This window comes from Oryx dammah, unplaced genomic scaffold, assembly GCF_014754425.2.
Source record: "Oryx dammah isolate SB20612 unplaced genomic scaffold, SCBI_Odam_1.1 HiC_scaffold_21, whole genome shotgun sequence".
NCBI classification, from domain to species: domain Eukaryota; kingdom Metazoa; phylum Chordata; class Mammalia; order Artiodactyla; family Bovidae; genus Oryx; species Oryx dammah.
The window spans coordinates 74,289,241-74,304,805 of NW_024070205.1; the positions used below are offsets into that span (position 1 = coordinate 74,289,241).

At 52.5% G+C, this 15,565-nt stretch overlaps 1 protein-coding gene across 1 annotated transcript in view; it reads left to right on the plus strand.

Moving 5' to 3' along the window:
* Positions 1-15,565, plus strand: part of FCAMR (Fc fragment of IgA and IgM receptor) — a 25,271-nt gene continuing 9,706 nt past the window's right edge. The window contains exons 1-5 of the mRNA XM_040262855.1: positions 1-81; positions 168-228; positions 5,312-5,650; positions 6,544-7,303; positions 7,940-8,058. Coding sequence (XP_040118789.1) covers positions 1-81; positions 168-228; positions 5,312-5,650; positions 6,544-7,303; positions 7,940-8,058 — 1,360 coding nt within the window. The remainder of the gene's footprint in view (positions 82-167; positions 229-5,311; positions 5,651-6,543; positions 7,304-7,939; positions 8,059-15,565) is intronic.

A 15,565-nucleotide genomic window follows, 5' to 3' on the forward strand; every position in this document is an offset into this window, starting at 1 on the left:
ATGAGGATGGAGCCAGGCTTCTCTCAAAATGGAGCTGATCTGGCCCCAGCGCTGAGCTCACCCCGATCCCAGAGTGAGAAGGTGACCAACCAGGTCCCAGGGCTCCTGGACTGGTGTCTCACTCACCTGCTCTCAGGCCTCCTCATCGACAGTGGTTTTTCTTGCAGGTCACCAGCCAGAGGGCAGGATGGAGAATGCTCATCTTCCTCCTGATGTGCCTGCTGCAGGGTGAGTCCCAAACAGCCAGATTCAGAGCTTGCACACCCACACCTGAGCTTTCCGGGCTTCAGCCTGGTGGGCACCTCAGTGGCCTTCAGCAACCCCTCCAAAGTACAGGCATTCTCCATGGCTTTGGAACGAGGGAGTGATTGGATCTGGGCCCAGGGAGAGTGTGGGAGGCAAGAGCTCACATGAAAACATGTATGTCTGACCTGATGATCTCTGGGATATTCAGTGTTTTGATCTGTCTCTGCCCTCTTCAATTCAAGTTGAAGACTGAAAGTCAGCTGCATTTCCGAGATATGGGTTCCAGGATACCACTGCTCTATTAGCACTCATTCTAAAATAACTCAAGTGCCGGGCCACAGTACCAGTCAGGTAAAGATGAAGACCTTGCCTTAGAGAGTGCAGAGTCTACAAAGAAACCAGATGGGTAAATGAAAACCACATGGATGCATTTTGTTCTTTAGTCAATGCACACTTATGGAGGGCCTACCCTGTGTCAGGCACTAGGGACAGATGGATGAAAGTCAAGTTGCAGACTGGTGTGGTGATCAGGCTCAGACAGGGCAGCACAGTCCTGTCTCCATGCTGTGGTGTCTGGTTTTATTCTGATGGTAATGGGGAGCCACTGAGGAAGGCAGTAAGTCTGTGCCCAGAGTATCCAAGTAGCTGCTTAATAAAAAATATTGAAATAGTAAATTAACAAATAAATGCTATGATAACACCCTGATGCTAGGAAAGATTGAAGGCAGGAGGAGAAGGGGATGACAGAGGATGAAATGGTTGGATGGCATCACCAACTTAATGGACATGAGTTTGAGAAAGCTCCAGGAGATGGTGATGGACAGGGAAGTCTGGTGTCCACGGGGTCACAAAGAGTCAGACATGATCTATTGACTGAACAACAAATAATAACACCAAAAACAATTTTGTTTGGCTTATAAACAAATCAGATTTTAATGAATCAAAGGTAGCTAATGTTGGAGCAAGAAACCTCTGTGATATAATCACACCACCTCTTTATTTTCATCTCTCACTGCCCACTTTAAAATTTTTCAGTAGGAGCAAGCTTCCTGGCCCCCAGATGAAAACTCAGGCAGGCCCATGATTTTTCAAGTCTCGAAAGTTCTAATTGGATCATTTTAAGTAACCAGTTAAATATTTTGGTCAACCATTTCATCTTCATTCAGAGATATTCCCCCCACCCTGGCCACCCCAAGCCTGCAGTCAGAAAGGCAGGGAGGGGGGTGAGGCTGCCTTCCCCTCTCCCCTGGTCCTTCTCCCTGCCTCGGAGGCAGCTGGCACCTGGGACCCCAGCAGGGTCACAGTGGCGAGTGGGAGGGGAAGCAGGAGGCAGGCTGCTCATACCTGATGGAGTGGCCTGGAGCTCTCTGGCCTGGCAGGCTTCAGAGCTGGCGCTTCCTCTTGTGGATGTCTTTGCGGACCCCTCCAGGGGCCATCTGACCCCCTCTCAGATGGCTGCAGGCTGCTTCTCTCCCTGCTGGGCCCCACCACTGGGCAAAGGTGGGGCCTTTCTCATCCTGTTGCTGGGGCAGAAGTGATCCACCCCAGGCCCAAGCCGGCTCTCCCTGCTCCTGCCACATGCCCCTTGCACCTCCTCACACCAAGTCAGGCTCCAGTCTGTGGTCTCCAACTGCAGGCCTCACGTGCCCATCGCTGCCTGAAGCCACACAGCGGACACTGCTGGGAGATGATGGGTGAATGACGGCAGAGGCACCACCTCCACCAAAGGGGCCCCTGGGAGCCATCACACTGACCCTACAACGCCAGCCCTTCCTTTAATTCTTACAGTCAACCAGTACAAAATTCCCAAAGCCTTTATCATACATAACTAAGCACTTACATAAGAGTCAGGCTTCCTGAGTGGCTCCAGTGGTAACGAACCCGCCTGCCAATGCAGGAGACATAAGAGACGCAGGCTCGACCCCTGGGTCGGGAAGATCTCCTGGAGGAGGGCACGGCAACCCACTTCACTATTCTTGCCTGGAGAATCCCATGAACAGAGGAACCTCGCGGGCTACAGTCCACGGGGTTGCAAAGAGTCAGACACGGCTGAAGCAACTTGGCACGCACACACGCAAGAGCTACCAGTTATCCACTGAATAAGTTCTTAAGGATGCATGAAATTTGATATTGATAAGAGAAACAAATGTGCCTTGCGAAAGTTGATTAAGGATTCCTAATCAGCTCTCAACTGCAAAGTCAGAACACCCCATCCTGCTGATCAATGGGGCTCATGAATCCTCTTGCTCCGCCCCCTCCCCCCCCACACACATGTAGATCACACACAGATTGCAGAAATCAGAGCGTCATCATTGTTGTCCTGAGATAGTCCTTGTTTGTAATTACAAAGATTCTTGCTTTTTATGATAAGTTGCTATATAAGTTTATCAACAGTGCTATAGTTGCAGTGTGTCATTTAATTAAACCCAGTGTGAGTATTGATCTATCTCTAACATTAATGGTCTTGACTCTTCCTATGATGAGACCTTAAGGCATATGCAAGAGGCAGGCCAGCTTTATGGGTATGTGCCTTCTGCAGTCACAGGCCCCCATTTATAAGGTGCCTGGTTTAATGCTCTACTATTGCCTTAGCGAACTCTTAGTAACTTTGGAACGAGAGGTCCTCCATTTTTATTTCGCACTGGACCTTGCAAATTATGTAGCCAATCCTGGCAACAGGATTAAACTTTCTTGGGTTCAGAGGTGTTAAACACACATGGAGCTTCCCTGATAGCTCAGTTGGTAAAGAATCCCCCTGCAGTGCGGGAGACCCTGGTTCAATTCCTGGGTCAGGAAGATCCACTGGAGAGGGGATAGACTACCCACTCCAATATTCTTGGCTTCCTTGTGGCTCAGCTGGTAAAGAATCTGCCCACAGTGTGGGAGACGTGGGTTTGATCCCTGGGTTGGGAAGATCCTCTGGAGAAGGGAAAGGCTACCCACTCCAGTATTCTGGGCTGGAGAATTCCATGGACTGCATAGACTATGGGGTCGCAAAGAGTCAGACACGACTGAGCGACTTTCACTTTCACTTTCAAAGACATAGAACAAATTGTAGATGCCAGGCACCCGTATCCTAAAGCAAGACGTTGAAGCACCTGGACAGGACTGTGGAGAGAGATGGCAAAGCTGGTCGTTCCAGAAATAGCCCAACATGTCGTCCCCCGCAGAATCATCAGGGGTCAAAAAGAAGAGCTCACAGTAAGAGCTTTCTGGAAAGAGGCAGTGTGATGTGCCCTGCACCACCTGTCTGTGAGGGACAGGGGGCTCACCTCTTCCCCACTTGTAGAGGAGTAAGAGAAGGAACTTCTAGGAAGCCACTCAACAAGCTTGCTGTAGTCCCAGCAGTCTCCCCACAGCTCGGTTCCAGCAGGGACCAAATGTGGATCCCAGAAAAGGAGCTGCCCCAGGGCCTCCAGCAAGAGGGCCACCCACAGGGGACTCTGACTTCAACCGGAGGGGTGCGCGGCCCCAGGTCACAGGCTTGATGTCAAGGGGCCGTTAAAAGGCCAGCAGAAGCAGAGGCAGTTCCTGCCAGGAGGGAACTAATTGCTGAGAGGCCCCGACAGGGAATCTGGGAGGCAACAGGGAAGGATGTGACGCTGGATGCTGCCTTGCCCGGAGGATGCCACCCGCAGGCCAGGACTCCTCCTCCCCTCCCCTCCCCTCTTCCCTCCACGCCCAGCCCCAGAGGGGCCCCAACAGCAGTTCTGAGTAGAGAAAGGGGTCCAGCAAAGCACAAGACCCTGAGCTGTCCCCCTCCCAAACATCAGGCCTCCAAGCATAGCTGGAAGAAAGGAAAAAGGCTTCAACTGGATAAGAGATTGGAATTGCAACAAGCACTGGACTGTGTGTTTTCTTATACAAATGAGACTACAGAATCTACTGTACTTGAAATTATGTCTGAGATTTTGTCAAGGGGCAGAGACATCCCAGAGCCAGTGTGAAGAGGCGGTCAGTGAAAGGGCCGTAGCCTGAGCTTCAGCTATGATCACAGCCAGTGCCAAAGCAGACGTAGTCACAGTTCTGCTCGGCTTTGATGGCAGCCCTTGGTGGTTTCCACTTCTAGAGAAAAGTGAGCAGTGTTGCAAGCGCTGGTCTGAGGAGGTACCGCCAAGCAGGGCAGGATTCCTGTGGTTCCAGCACCCTCTCCTTTCAGCAGCAAGCAAACGCTTCTATTTTTACTATTTAACGTCTCTCTTTTTTTAAAAAATGTATTGAAGTATACCTTCACAATGTTGTATTAATTTCTGCTGTACCGCAAAGTGATTCAGTTATACATATATGTATATTCTTTTTCGTCTCCTTTTCCATTGTGGTTTATCAAAGAATACTGAATATAGTTCCCTCTGCTATACAGTGGGACCTCGTTGTTCTAGAATCTCTTTTTTACATTCCGTGCAAACAAATCAGGGCCTTTTGTCAGGTGTTGCCTTAACCCCCTTATAGGTGCTTAGGGAGCAGCTTTTTAAACATCTGCATTTTTGAAAAACATCAGCACTGGAACCCAGTGGCTAGAAGCCAGGCTCTGGGCAGCCTCTCAGAAGATCAGCTGGCACATGGTAAATTCTATGGTGGTCAGCTGAACAGTGGTAAGATCATTCTTGCACTTTCATCTCTCAGATGGGGCCTTTCACACAGCTCCATTCCACCCCTTGGGGCCAGTCCTGATCTGGTGCTAAGCACTGACATTTCCATGTTGATTCTTCTCAGCTTCCCCGGTGGCTCAGCGGTGAAGAATCCTCCTGTTAATACAGTAGGCACAGGTTCGATCCCTGGGTCAGGAAGATCCCCCGGAAGAAGAAATGGCAACCCACTCCAGTATTCTTGCTTGGGAAACCCCATGGACAGTGGAGCCTGGCAGGGCCACAGTCCATGGGGGATCACAGAAGAGGCAGACATGACTTTAGCAACTAAACAACTACAACAACGAAAGCTCTACTTTCACGGGGGCACTTTCTGACCTGTTCCCTAATTCTAGCAGAGTCTGGAGCTCAGAGCTCCTCAAACGGCGACACACCCAGCACTCTTTTCTGCATGGACTTTTTTCTCCCTCTGCCTGCAGCCGCCAGTGCACTGACGGGCCCACGGCTGGTGTCCGGGGAGCCTGGGGGAGCTGTGACCATCCGGTGCCGCTACCCCCGCTTGGCCATCAACAGCCACCAGAGGAAGTACTGGTGCCGCCTCAGGCCCCCAACGGGGGTCTGCCGCACCATCGTGTCCACCAACCACTACACGCACCTGCGCTACCGCGGCCGTGTGGCCCTCGCAGACTTCCCGAAAAGAGGCTTGTTCGTGGTGAGGCTGTCCCAGCTGACCCCGGAGGACGAGGGGCGCTACCGCTGTGGCCTCGGGAGCTCAAACAACGCGCTGTTCTTCAGCATGAACCTGACGATCTCTCCAGGTCAGGGCCGGCGGCTGGCGGGTCAGGTGTGGTGAATTCTAGGAAGGGGCAGAGACCACAGGAAGCCCAGAGGCCCAGGAGGGCGTTAAACACGAGGACAGTGATGATGAAAGCTGGGGTCATGCAAGGACCAAAGGTGTGGGCTTGCATTTCAGATGGAGGGAAGGTAGATACCAGGGAAAATGGCCCAGTTGTGCCAATGGCCCAATACTAGGGTCTCCCCGTAAGCGATCCCACCCTATTCCCCCTGAACGTTGTGGCATGTGTATTTGAAGAGGGTTCCGTGAAGCCAGTGGGTTAGATAATGTGGCTTCTTAGGGTCTTGTCTCTTTGTTCAGACGTGCGGAGCAGGTGAGATGGGCAGGACGGAGCCCTTCCTAGGACGGAGCCTCTCAGCAGGCGTCTGGCAGCGGCCAGGCCGGGGTCCTGTGTAGCCAGTTCCGGAGAGCTGTCTGGAGTCAGGTACCCGGAGTCCAGGGAAGGGTGTCCAGGCTGTGAGAGGAGGTGCAGGCAGGCAGGAGTCCAGAGAGAAGACTGTTCGATTAGAGGCTGCTCTCTGACCATCTGCGGACACTGGCCACTCTGCTGCGACTGGAGTTTTTCTTTTTTTCTCATTTGCAGAGCAGTACGTGAAGGACAGAATGGGGTCCTGGGGCAGTTGGATAGAGAACATGTGGGCATAAAAGGAGACAGGAACATAAAGTGTCAATATTTGCAACAGACTGGAGAATACATCTGGCTTTCTCTGTTTTATCCAATATACTGGCCAAAGACTGCACTGCTTAGTGAGGGTACATTCTAGCAGCAAATACCTCAAGCCTGATGTCCTTTGCTAAAGCCTGTAGGCAGCCCGGACAGCCCTCTCATTAGGCCTCCTTCTGCTGTTCACACAGGTCTTTCCAGAACCATCCCCTCAGCCACTCTGGCCTATGGTGAGCTCATCACAGGATCCTTTGAAATAGCATCATCCCCAGCAGCCAAAAGATGCACACGAGGAAACACCCAGACGACAGGAAGACAGAGGACAGGATGGGATACAGTTGCCCTGACTCCAGGAGCCAGGAAAACCATGGCTTCAGCCACGAGAGGGAGAACCCCAGGAGCAACTGCGGTAGTGGCTCCAGGGACAGGCAGCCAGGTAGAGGGCTCCGTCTGGGCAACTGTGCCCACTGTGCAGAGCCTGGCTTCAACAGTCAGAGGCATGACCGGTACAACAGAACGGGGTCTGGTGTGGAGCACCAGCAATTCAGAAGCAACCAGGGCCAGGGCCAGCAAAAGAGAGAAGGAAACTACTCCTGGGGCTGACAGGCCAAGCGAGGAGACAGAGAGCATCAGCGCAACCCCGGGCACCGCTGAGACAGCCGCAGGGAGCATTAGGCCTCCGACCCTGACCTCAGGAAGATGGATGTGGGATCCCCTCCAAGAGGAGACATCGGCTTCTGAGCCACAGAGCCTGGGCTCCATTGAAGGGACCATCCCGGCTGCAGCTGTGTGGACCTCAGAGCCAACCCGCATAGAGATGGCATCTGCGGAGGGAAGCGGTGATAGCGACCTGAGCACCCCTGCCAGAGACGGTGGTCCGCACGTGATGCCGAGCCAGGCCCTGGCAGCGGAGCCCCTTGGGCCCCCGGCCAGGGAGTCTTCCATAAAGAGGTAATCCCCAGGCCCCCTCCCCTGGGGCTGCACCTCTGCCTGCTCCCTCAGTGAGCTCAGCTTCACGCGCCCTTGGGTCTGCTCATGCCTCTCCTCCCCCTCGGTAGCCTCAGGACAGTTAAGGGCAAAGGTCAAGGGGGATCAGAATGCTCCCTCCTTCCAAGGTCCTCACTGGGAGAACACCATCTGAGTATTCTCACGTGACTGAGCAAACATCTAAGCAACGGAATATTCAGAATATTTAGGTGGGACTGTTGGGACTTTTGGTTTCTTAAAGATGAGGAAACAAAGCTCCAGCGGGTGGCAAGGTGGGGTGGCGGGGTGACCCACTGAAGCCACAAAGAGAGACTTTGCGGCAGAGCCAAATGCCTAGTGTGGATTCCCTGACACTGACTCAGTTCTCTTGGCCCCTGCAGCCCATTGGCAGGGATCCCACACAGGTGGTCGGGGAGGGCCAGGACTCAGGACTTGGAAACCGGGAGGCAGGGGACCACGGCCCAGGCCAGCAGCTAACCGGCCAGCCATGGAACGAGGGCAGCCGGCCTCCAGGTCGCCTCTAAGATGAGGGGTGCAGGGCTCTCCAGGGCCCCCTTTCTTGTGCTTTTCTGACACCCATTCCTGCTGCTTACTCTGCAGCGCTTCTCTGGAAGAGAAGAACTTCTGCGGGATCCTGACTCCAGTCTCGTCGGTGCTGTGCCCGCTTATGCTGGTGACCCTCGTTCTGTGGAAAAGGAAGCTCCAGAGGAAAGAGAGCTGTGAGTGGGGTCTAATTCGCCCCAGGCCCGCAGAGGGGAGGGCTCGTTCCCCTCTGACACCCTCAGGGCTGGGGCGGGTCAAGGCCGGGGCCAGGACTGCTGGATGCAGAAATGCTAAATGCTAGTCTGGGCCATGCTAGCCAAGCTTGGCCTTGGTTCCTTTATCTGTCAAATGGGAAAGTCATCTGTTTATTTATGTCCTGGTGATGTCCGAGAGCCTAGGGAGACGTTCTTCAGAGAATGGTGAGACTGTTGCTCAGTGTAGACCTAGGAACCACGTGAACAATGCTGGCAGCAGGCAGGAGTGCAGGGCCCAGAGGGGCAGCCAAACTATACCTGCACCCTCTGCAGACCTCTTACAGCACCAGGCCCAGGTTTAAACACATCTAAAGCAACTGCTACACGGTGGTTAGATGTGGCAAAGAAAGGGTGAGATACTCTGGGAGCAAGCAAAAGGGGCTAAGCTTCCCAGACCCAGGGCCCTGAAGACCTGGCCCAGTCTCTGCAGATCTAAGGGTCTGATTAGAAACCGTCTGTGTCAGGAAGTCCTTGACGCTTGCAGCGGGTGAGGGTGGTTCTTGGGGAATCAGGCTCAGCGCCCAGGACCCTCACAGTGTGCTCTGTGTCTGTGCAGCTCAGAAGACAGGAAGGTCATCAGGGGTCACCTTGATTCAGATGACACAGTTCCCGGAGCTGGGCCTCCAGCCAGGCCAGCCACCCCAGGTGGGAAGGAAGAGGCTCCAGGTTGACCCTCCTCCTCTCCACACCAGCCTGAGTCTCCCAGCAAGAGACCCGGGACCCTAAGGAATGGAAGGATAAACCACTCGGTCACTGTGGAAGCGCAACCAGGACTGAATACCATAGCCCAGCTTCTTCTCTTCCTTCCTCCACGTGAACGACCTGGGGCAGAGGGAGCTGGGGAAATGGGACTCCATCTAGGGAGACAAAGGCTGGGCCAAGGATGGTCGAGCATTTTCCACGGCCATAAGTGACACTGTGACTCAAAGAAGGCTGCAAGACAGAATCAGTTCACTACTGGTGGAGGTCAGCGGACCCGGATAAGGCGTGAAATTTCCGTTCCTGGAGGTTTGAAAATATGAGAGGCTTCCAATCAGAGTGCAATGTTAACAAAATTTCAGCCATCACTCCTAGCCTTCATAAGTGCCCCCTTTTCTGATGTCTGTTAGCACCCAGCCTACTGCACACATTTGATTCATTCCCAGTAGATTCTAAGCTCTAGGGGCAGTAATTGCGTGTTGTCCTTCTCACTACAGCCTTGAAGAACTTCAGCTCAGTAGAGCCCCCAATAAATAACTGTACTGAATGGCTGACTGGAGGGGCGTGGTCTCTGTGGCCTCTGGTGACCCTGCCCATGAAGGTCCTCTGAAGTGCTTTCAATGTGGGGGGGGGGGCGGCCCATAGATGATCCCACAGGTCCCTACATGGGGGCCAAGAGGAAGAACGCTTGTTCCCCATTCATCCCTCCCCATTTGGCCCCGTACTCACTATGCTGTAGACCTTTTGACCCAGTCAAGATTTTCCGGGATTTTCCTAAGTTCATGAAGGAGAAGGGTATTTTTCAGTACATTCTCATCTTCTTCATAAAGCTCCTCTTATTCAACTGCTTATAATTCCCTGATGCCAAGGACTGTTGATAAAGCTGGAAAGCGGTTATGCTAAGAGGGGTGGATAAGAAAGGAGATGGCCAAGAGGAATTTTATGTGGATTCTGCTTTGTGACCACTTCATCACATGCTTGTTGGGGGTTTGCTCTAGTCCCAGGTGTCACGTCTCATCAAGTGTTACCTCTGCTCTGTCACTTTGCCAGATCTGTCAACAAGCCGTCTGAGCTTCACATTTGGACAGAGCAGCCCTCCAGCCATGGAAGAGAAGGGAAAGAAAGGCTCCAGCATCAAGTCAGGAATTGTCAGGTAGATATTCCCAGAAGGCTCAGCCCTGCCTCCTAAGCGGCCAGCAGCACCACAAATCCTACCTTGCTGCCTCTGCAAAGCTGGGGCTAAACCTAGACGCTGTCCAAAGAGCGTAAATATGATACGCTCTTCATGGTTTGGGAGAGAAAGGCTCACTGTTTTGGATAAGCAGTGAAGTTGCCTGCACCTAACCAAATGGATTACAGAACTTCAACACTAATAGATCCTCAGAGATCAACCAGTCTAAAACCCACTGCCCAGTGAGATAACTGAGACCCTGTGGCAGCAAAACAGCTTGCTGAAAGGCTCTCGGTTAACCCAGTTAGGAATAGCAGGATGAGGACTAGAAAAGGGAACTCGTGACCTTGACCTAGTGCTTTCCTCACTTCACCTTTGCTAAACACCATATCAGAGCAAAACTCGAGAATCAAAGACACCACACCCCTGGCTCTAGACCATTTTCATGCACATGATTGCAGGGGCCTGCCTCAAACACCTGCAAGAGAGACAGAAGAGCCACCATCATCCCATCCAGCCGATGTGGAAACAGGCCCTCAGGGGTTTAGAGTTCAACCACAGTCCCTCAGCTCACTGCATGCAGGAATGGGAGCAAGTCTAGACTGTATAGGACCACTCCGCAGTGTTTTCCAGAGGCATCCACAAAACGCTAGCTTCTGAGGACTGTTACAAGCTATTCTCAGGAAAAGGTCTGGTAGATCAAAGAAATTTGGGAAACATGGCTTAAACCAAAAGCAGGTTTTGTGCAGGAGTTTTGGAAGACTTTAATACACCAAGGTGCATTGTGAATAGCCCTGGTGGGAGGGTCAGGGGACATTGTACGTGTTTCCCCAGGTTTTGGACTATCGTATTTAGCTTGAAGCAACCTCACAGGACTGGGCTCCTCAAATCACTCCTTGTTTGGGGAAGCCTGATGCACTGAGTCAGGGGTCACAAACCTTTTCTATAAAGGGCCAGAGAACAAATACTTCAGACTTTGCAGGCTGTAAAGCCTCTGTTGCAACTGTTCCACTCTGCCCTGGCGCCCAGAAGTGGCCAAAAACCATCCTGAAGTGAATAATTTTGGGCTGTGTTCCAACAAATCTATTTACAGAAGCAGGCCACAGGCTGGATCTGGCTCAAGAGCGGTAATTAATTTACAGCCTTAATGCCAATCCCTGCATTAAACCGTAAAACCAACTGAGGCTCTCCACTTCCCACTCTGATATGAAGGATCTGACTCCAACCTCCTCAACAGCTTCCCTTGACCACCCTTGGCTGGCACCTTCCTCCTTCTGAGCCCTTGTAAGCCTCTGTCCGGGATGCAGTAGTTGGGCATTCTGCCTGACCACCTGCCTGGGGGAGGGAGGGCACCTGCCTGCCAGGGTGTTGTCCAAGGGGTTGGGGTCAGGGGCAGCTTCCAGAAGTAGGAGAGGCTGCCAAACCAGAGTGTTCCAGGGAAAGCTGCGGTCCACCCGTGGGGAGAGCCAGTACAAGCTCAAAGGGATGGAGCAGAGCCAAGACCAAAGTCTTTGGAGCTGAACAGAGATAAGATCTGAGTGAAATCTTGGCCAGGAAGGAAGTGGGGGAACCCCTAAGGCTTAACCCACTCCTTTATGGGCTAACGGATACTGGAGAGGGGCGGGGGCCTGGATTTAAAGGGTCAGAGTCAAAGGAGGCTAAGAAGTCCGTGGCCACTGCTGGGAACTATCAACACTCCGGTTTTAATCTCTTATCCCCAGCTAGCTTGATACCCACATCTCTGGGACGAGGAGCAGGGGGACTTCCGTCTCTGAAGCTGGAATCAGCCAAGTGTTCATGGGAAGTGTCCAAGATACAGGGAAGCACTCCCTTTCCTAAAATCAAGCATGTTCTCTGGATTAGGGAGCAACCCTCCCAGTCTCACCTTGCTACATAACAATGCTGCTGCTGTTCATTGAGTATCTCTACCAAGCAGGCACACTCCTGGGTGTTTTCACATTCTACATTCACTTGATGCAACATTTCTATAAATAGGCAAGATAATCCCCATTTTACAGATGAGAAGACTGAGGAGACAGAAAGAGGCCGGGAGCCACTGAACACAAGGCAGCCACAAACGAAATCCTTGATCATGGCACTGCACCGCCATGCCTGGACTTACAGCCTGCTTATTTTGGTCACACGCCTCCCTGTTTAAGATTCTAGAGAAGTCCTTGTTTTCCTCTTTTAGGCCTGTGTGTAAAAAGTCTCATAATCATTTCCAGCAATTTGTTCTCTTCAGTCACTGAGCTGACCTATTCCTGTCCTGGCTAAGTGAAGTGGAAAAGTTCAGAGAGCTGGAACTAAGAGCGAAAACTTCACTGACCAGTCCTGAGGTCCTTACTGGCATTTGCAAACATCGAGCTCAGATCCTAACCACTTGCAGGGGTGTCCATCTGTCACAGGCAACTCAGGACAAGCGCTTGACTTGGCAGCCGACTTCTGATACTCTCCACAAGGGTTTGGGGGGTTTCTTCCTCTCCTCCAGGAGCCAGTGGGGTCTGGGAAGTACAGAATCAGCTCCCATAGATACAGAGAGGGAGGTATTTCCACGAAAGGACTTACACCTCACTTCAGTCAAGTAGACATGTATTATGTGATTATTTTCCAATGGTGCGGATAATCCAGGGCTAAGAGCTTGACAAAGGTCGAATGGAGAATGGCGAGCCCGTACTAAAGGAAGTACTCTCTGTGGGTGGCGCTGCTTGCCAAGTCCAGGGCCACCAAGCCCTCCATTTTTCTTGAAGTGACACAGCATGACTTACAGGCACTGGGCCTCCCAGACCAAACTGCTCCCCTCACTGTCAACTAGGGGCTGAGCCGTCACCCCACGGCCCACCGTCCAAGGGGGCAGCTGAAACCCAGATGGGCAGCAGAGAGGTGCCAGCTGCCGCAACGGACCTGCTGCCGCACTCCTAGAGGCCCGTAGACATCACGAGCACTGAAACGCTAAGTCAGGGGGCCGCTGTTTGCCTCCTGGTCCTGTTTGGCTGAAACATTCCCTGATTAGCATCGCGGGTTTTTTGTTCTGCCTCTTCCAGTCTCTGACCAAGTTCCCATCCTTTGCCTGTTTGTTGCCTTGATGTAGACCTACCAGTTTTGCTCTGAGCATAGACGTTCAGTTAACAAGGGCCACTTCTTTTCCTAACGTTACAGATTCCTGGTTCCCCAACCCTGAGTATCTTAGAAGGAAGAGAGCCACGATGACGTGACCGAAAGCATTTTCCAAGTTGTCCCATAATTTGACGATGTTGTACTTCAGACAAGAGTTCAGGAAGAGGGCACTGGGGAGTTTGCTTCTTTAAATCCTGGCATGGGAAGGACAGACTGGGTTAGGAAATACAACTCTCCCCGACCCGTGTAGCACAGACAGCTGAAAACCAACTACAGTATACGTCACTGGAAAGAAGCAGATTGAATACCATTGTACAGATGGGAATGTTGAGGCTCGGATGGGCACGGGCGGCAGGGGATCTCAGAGGATGTGTTTTTAATGGCTGCCACCAGGCAAAGCTTGGGCTAAAGGCCAAGCTCAGACCAGGAACAAGGAAACAGCAAGTTTTCAGGAGGACCCCGGTGGCTTATGAGAGGGGCTGGGCCCTGCTACCTGACACTCTACCTGTTGACTTTGGATGTCTGCTCTGGAAATCTTCCTTCTTCCGCCCCTCCCTGGCCAGGGGAGGGAGGCAATAGAGGGCAAGAGAGTGGTTTGGTAACTTCAGAAAAGATTTGCTGATTTGTTCCTGCCTCACAGAATCAGAGAATAAAAGCTCTCTGGGGTCCCGGAACTGGCCTAGGGGAAACTGAGGGAGCCTGGTGACCCAAGCCGACTTTCCACTTCCAGGATCTTTCACGTTCAGGTTCGACACTCCTAGCCTCCTCGGGCTCAGGCGTGCCCACCGCCGTCTCTGCCATCACACCCCCACCAGTCACAACGATCGAGTATAGACAACCCCTGCTCCCGCCCCACTCCAGAAGGCCTAGAAGAAATGTCATTTTCACTTTCTAATTAGAAATCAATGGAGCTAGGAAAACAGTGAGGGGCTGGACATCTGGGCAGTGACACGGGGAGGCAGGTTGTCAGGGAGAAGGAGGTGACTCAGTGAGTTCATGGAGATGGAAGAAAAGATCTGAGGCCCCGGTGCACACACGTGGCCAGCCAGTGGCTCTCTGCGACACATCCAGTGACCTGAACCTTTAATTTGGTAGCACCCCTCCTCCCCTCACACTCCCCACACGCCTGCCACCCGGCATGGCACTGTGACTTTTCCCTCATTGTGGTTGTTCTTGGCATGGACACGAAGCTGCCAGGTCATAGACACTCTGCTCCGAGCCCCCTAAGAAGGGCCCTGTGGAGCCTCTATGAAATCACCCACCAGCCAGGCAAACATTTATAAGGAAGCTTCCTCCTACTTACTTCCTGACGAGGCGGTTCACCAGAAAACCTCTGAACATAAGTCTGGGCTCAGAGACTCCTCCAGAATCTGACCCGAGCTAAGCCAGGCCAACTGGACTGTTCCAGTCTGGGGCTCCCCGCAGTGACCACACAGTGACCACACTGCCAAGACCACACTAGGGACCACACTGCCAAGCCGAGCGAAAGTGCAGTCATCCACGTCCCAGGCCCTCTCTCAAGCCCCAAAGGTGAAATTAAAACAGCAAGAGCCAACGCTGTGCTCCTGCCAGTGGATGACAGCTGGGCCAGGAAATACTAGATCATTATTTGCTGATGGCAAGGGCAGGCAACCTGGGCATAAATAATCCCAAATGGTCCACTTCCTTTAAAACCAGGGTTTGGGGGAGAGGGGCTTGGTATTTAGCTTTTGCAGGGTCACTGTCACAATTCTCTTTTCTGGCGATTGTTACTAAAATGCTCTATAAATGCTTACCAAGAAATGCTCGATTTCAGGGCTGGCTGGCCTGGGATTAAACATTGACTGCAGACAAGAGTTAAACATTGACTCAGCTAAAGACCTGCACAGGGGAGCAGAGAGCTGGCAGCAAACTGCAGGGGTAGGCATTTCCTCTCTCCACTCTTATCCCACTTGTCCCGCAAAGCCACATTCGTGAGGACTGTCCCCAGTGAGCGATGCTGAAAGGGCAATGGAGATCTGGGGAAGGACCAGATAGCGTAGGCCTCGCCTTCTCTGTTGGTGGCTGGGTCAGCCCAGGGTCCGGGAGCTTCACACTGGTAGTGCCTGGGGGCCTGTGGACCTGGCCTTCTCCAGTCTTGGCGGGATCAATTCAGTGCAAATGGGAGCCCTTGGCTGCCTGGGAAAACAGACTTCAAAAGATTCATCCGGGGGAGTAAAGGCTTTGGGAAGTGGAGGAAAGTGCTCAATGTTAGGAGAGCTCGGTTCTCGACCCATCCATGCCATCAGCTCATTGTGCAAACCTGGCCAAGTCCGCCCACTTCCCTGCCCTTGGTTCCTCACGGGTCAGCGAGGAAATCAGTCCATTCCAACAGCCTATGCTGTCCCCGTGCTGAACCATCAGCACCTTCTAGATGCCAGCCACTGTCCATATTATACTTAATCTCCACACCATAGTGATGGGGTA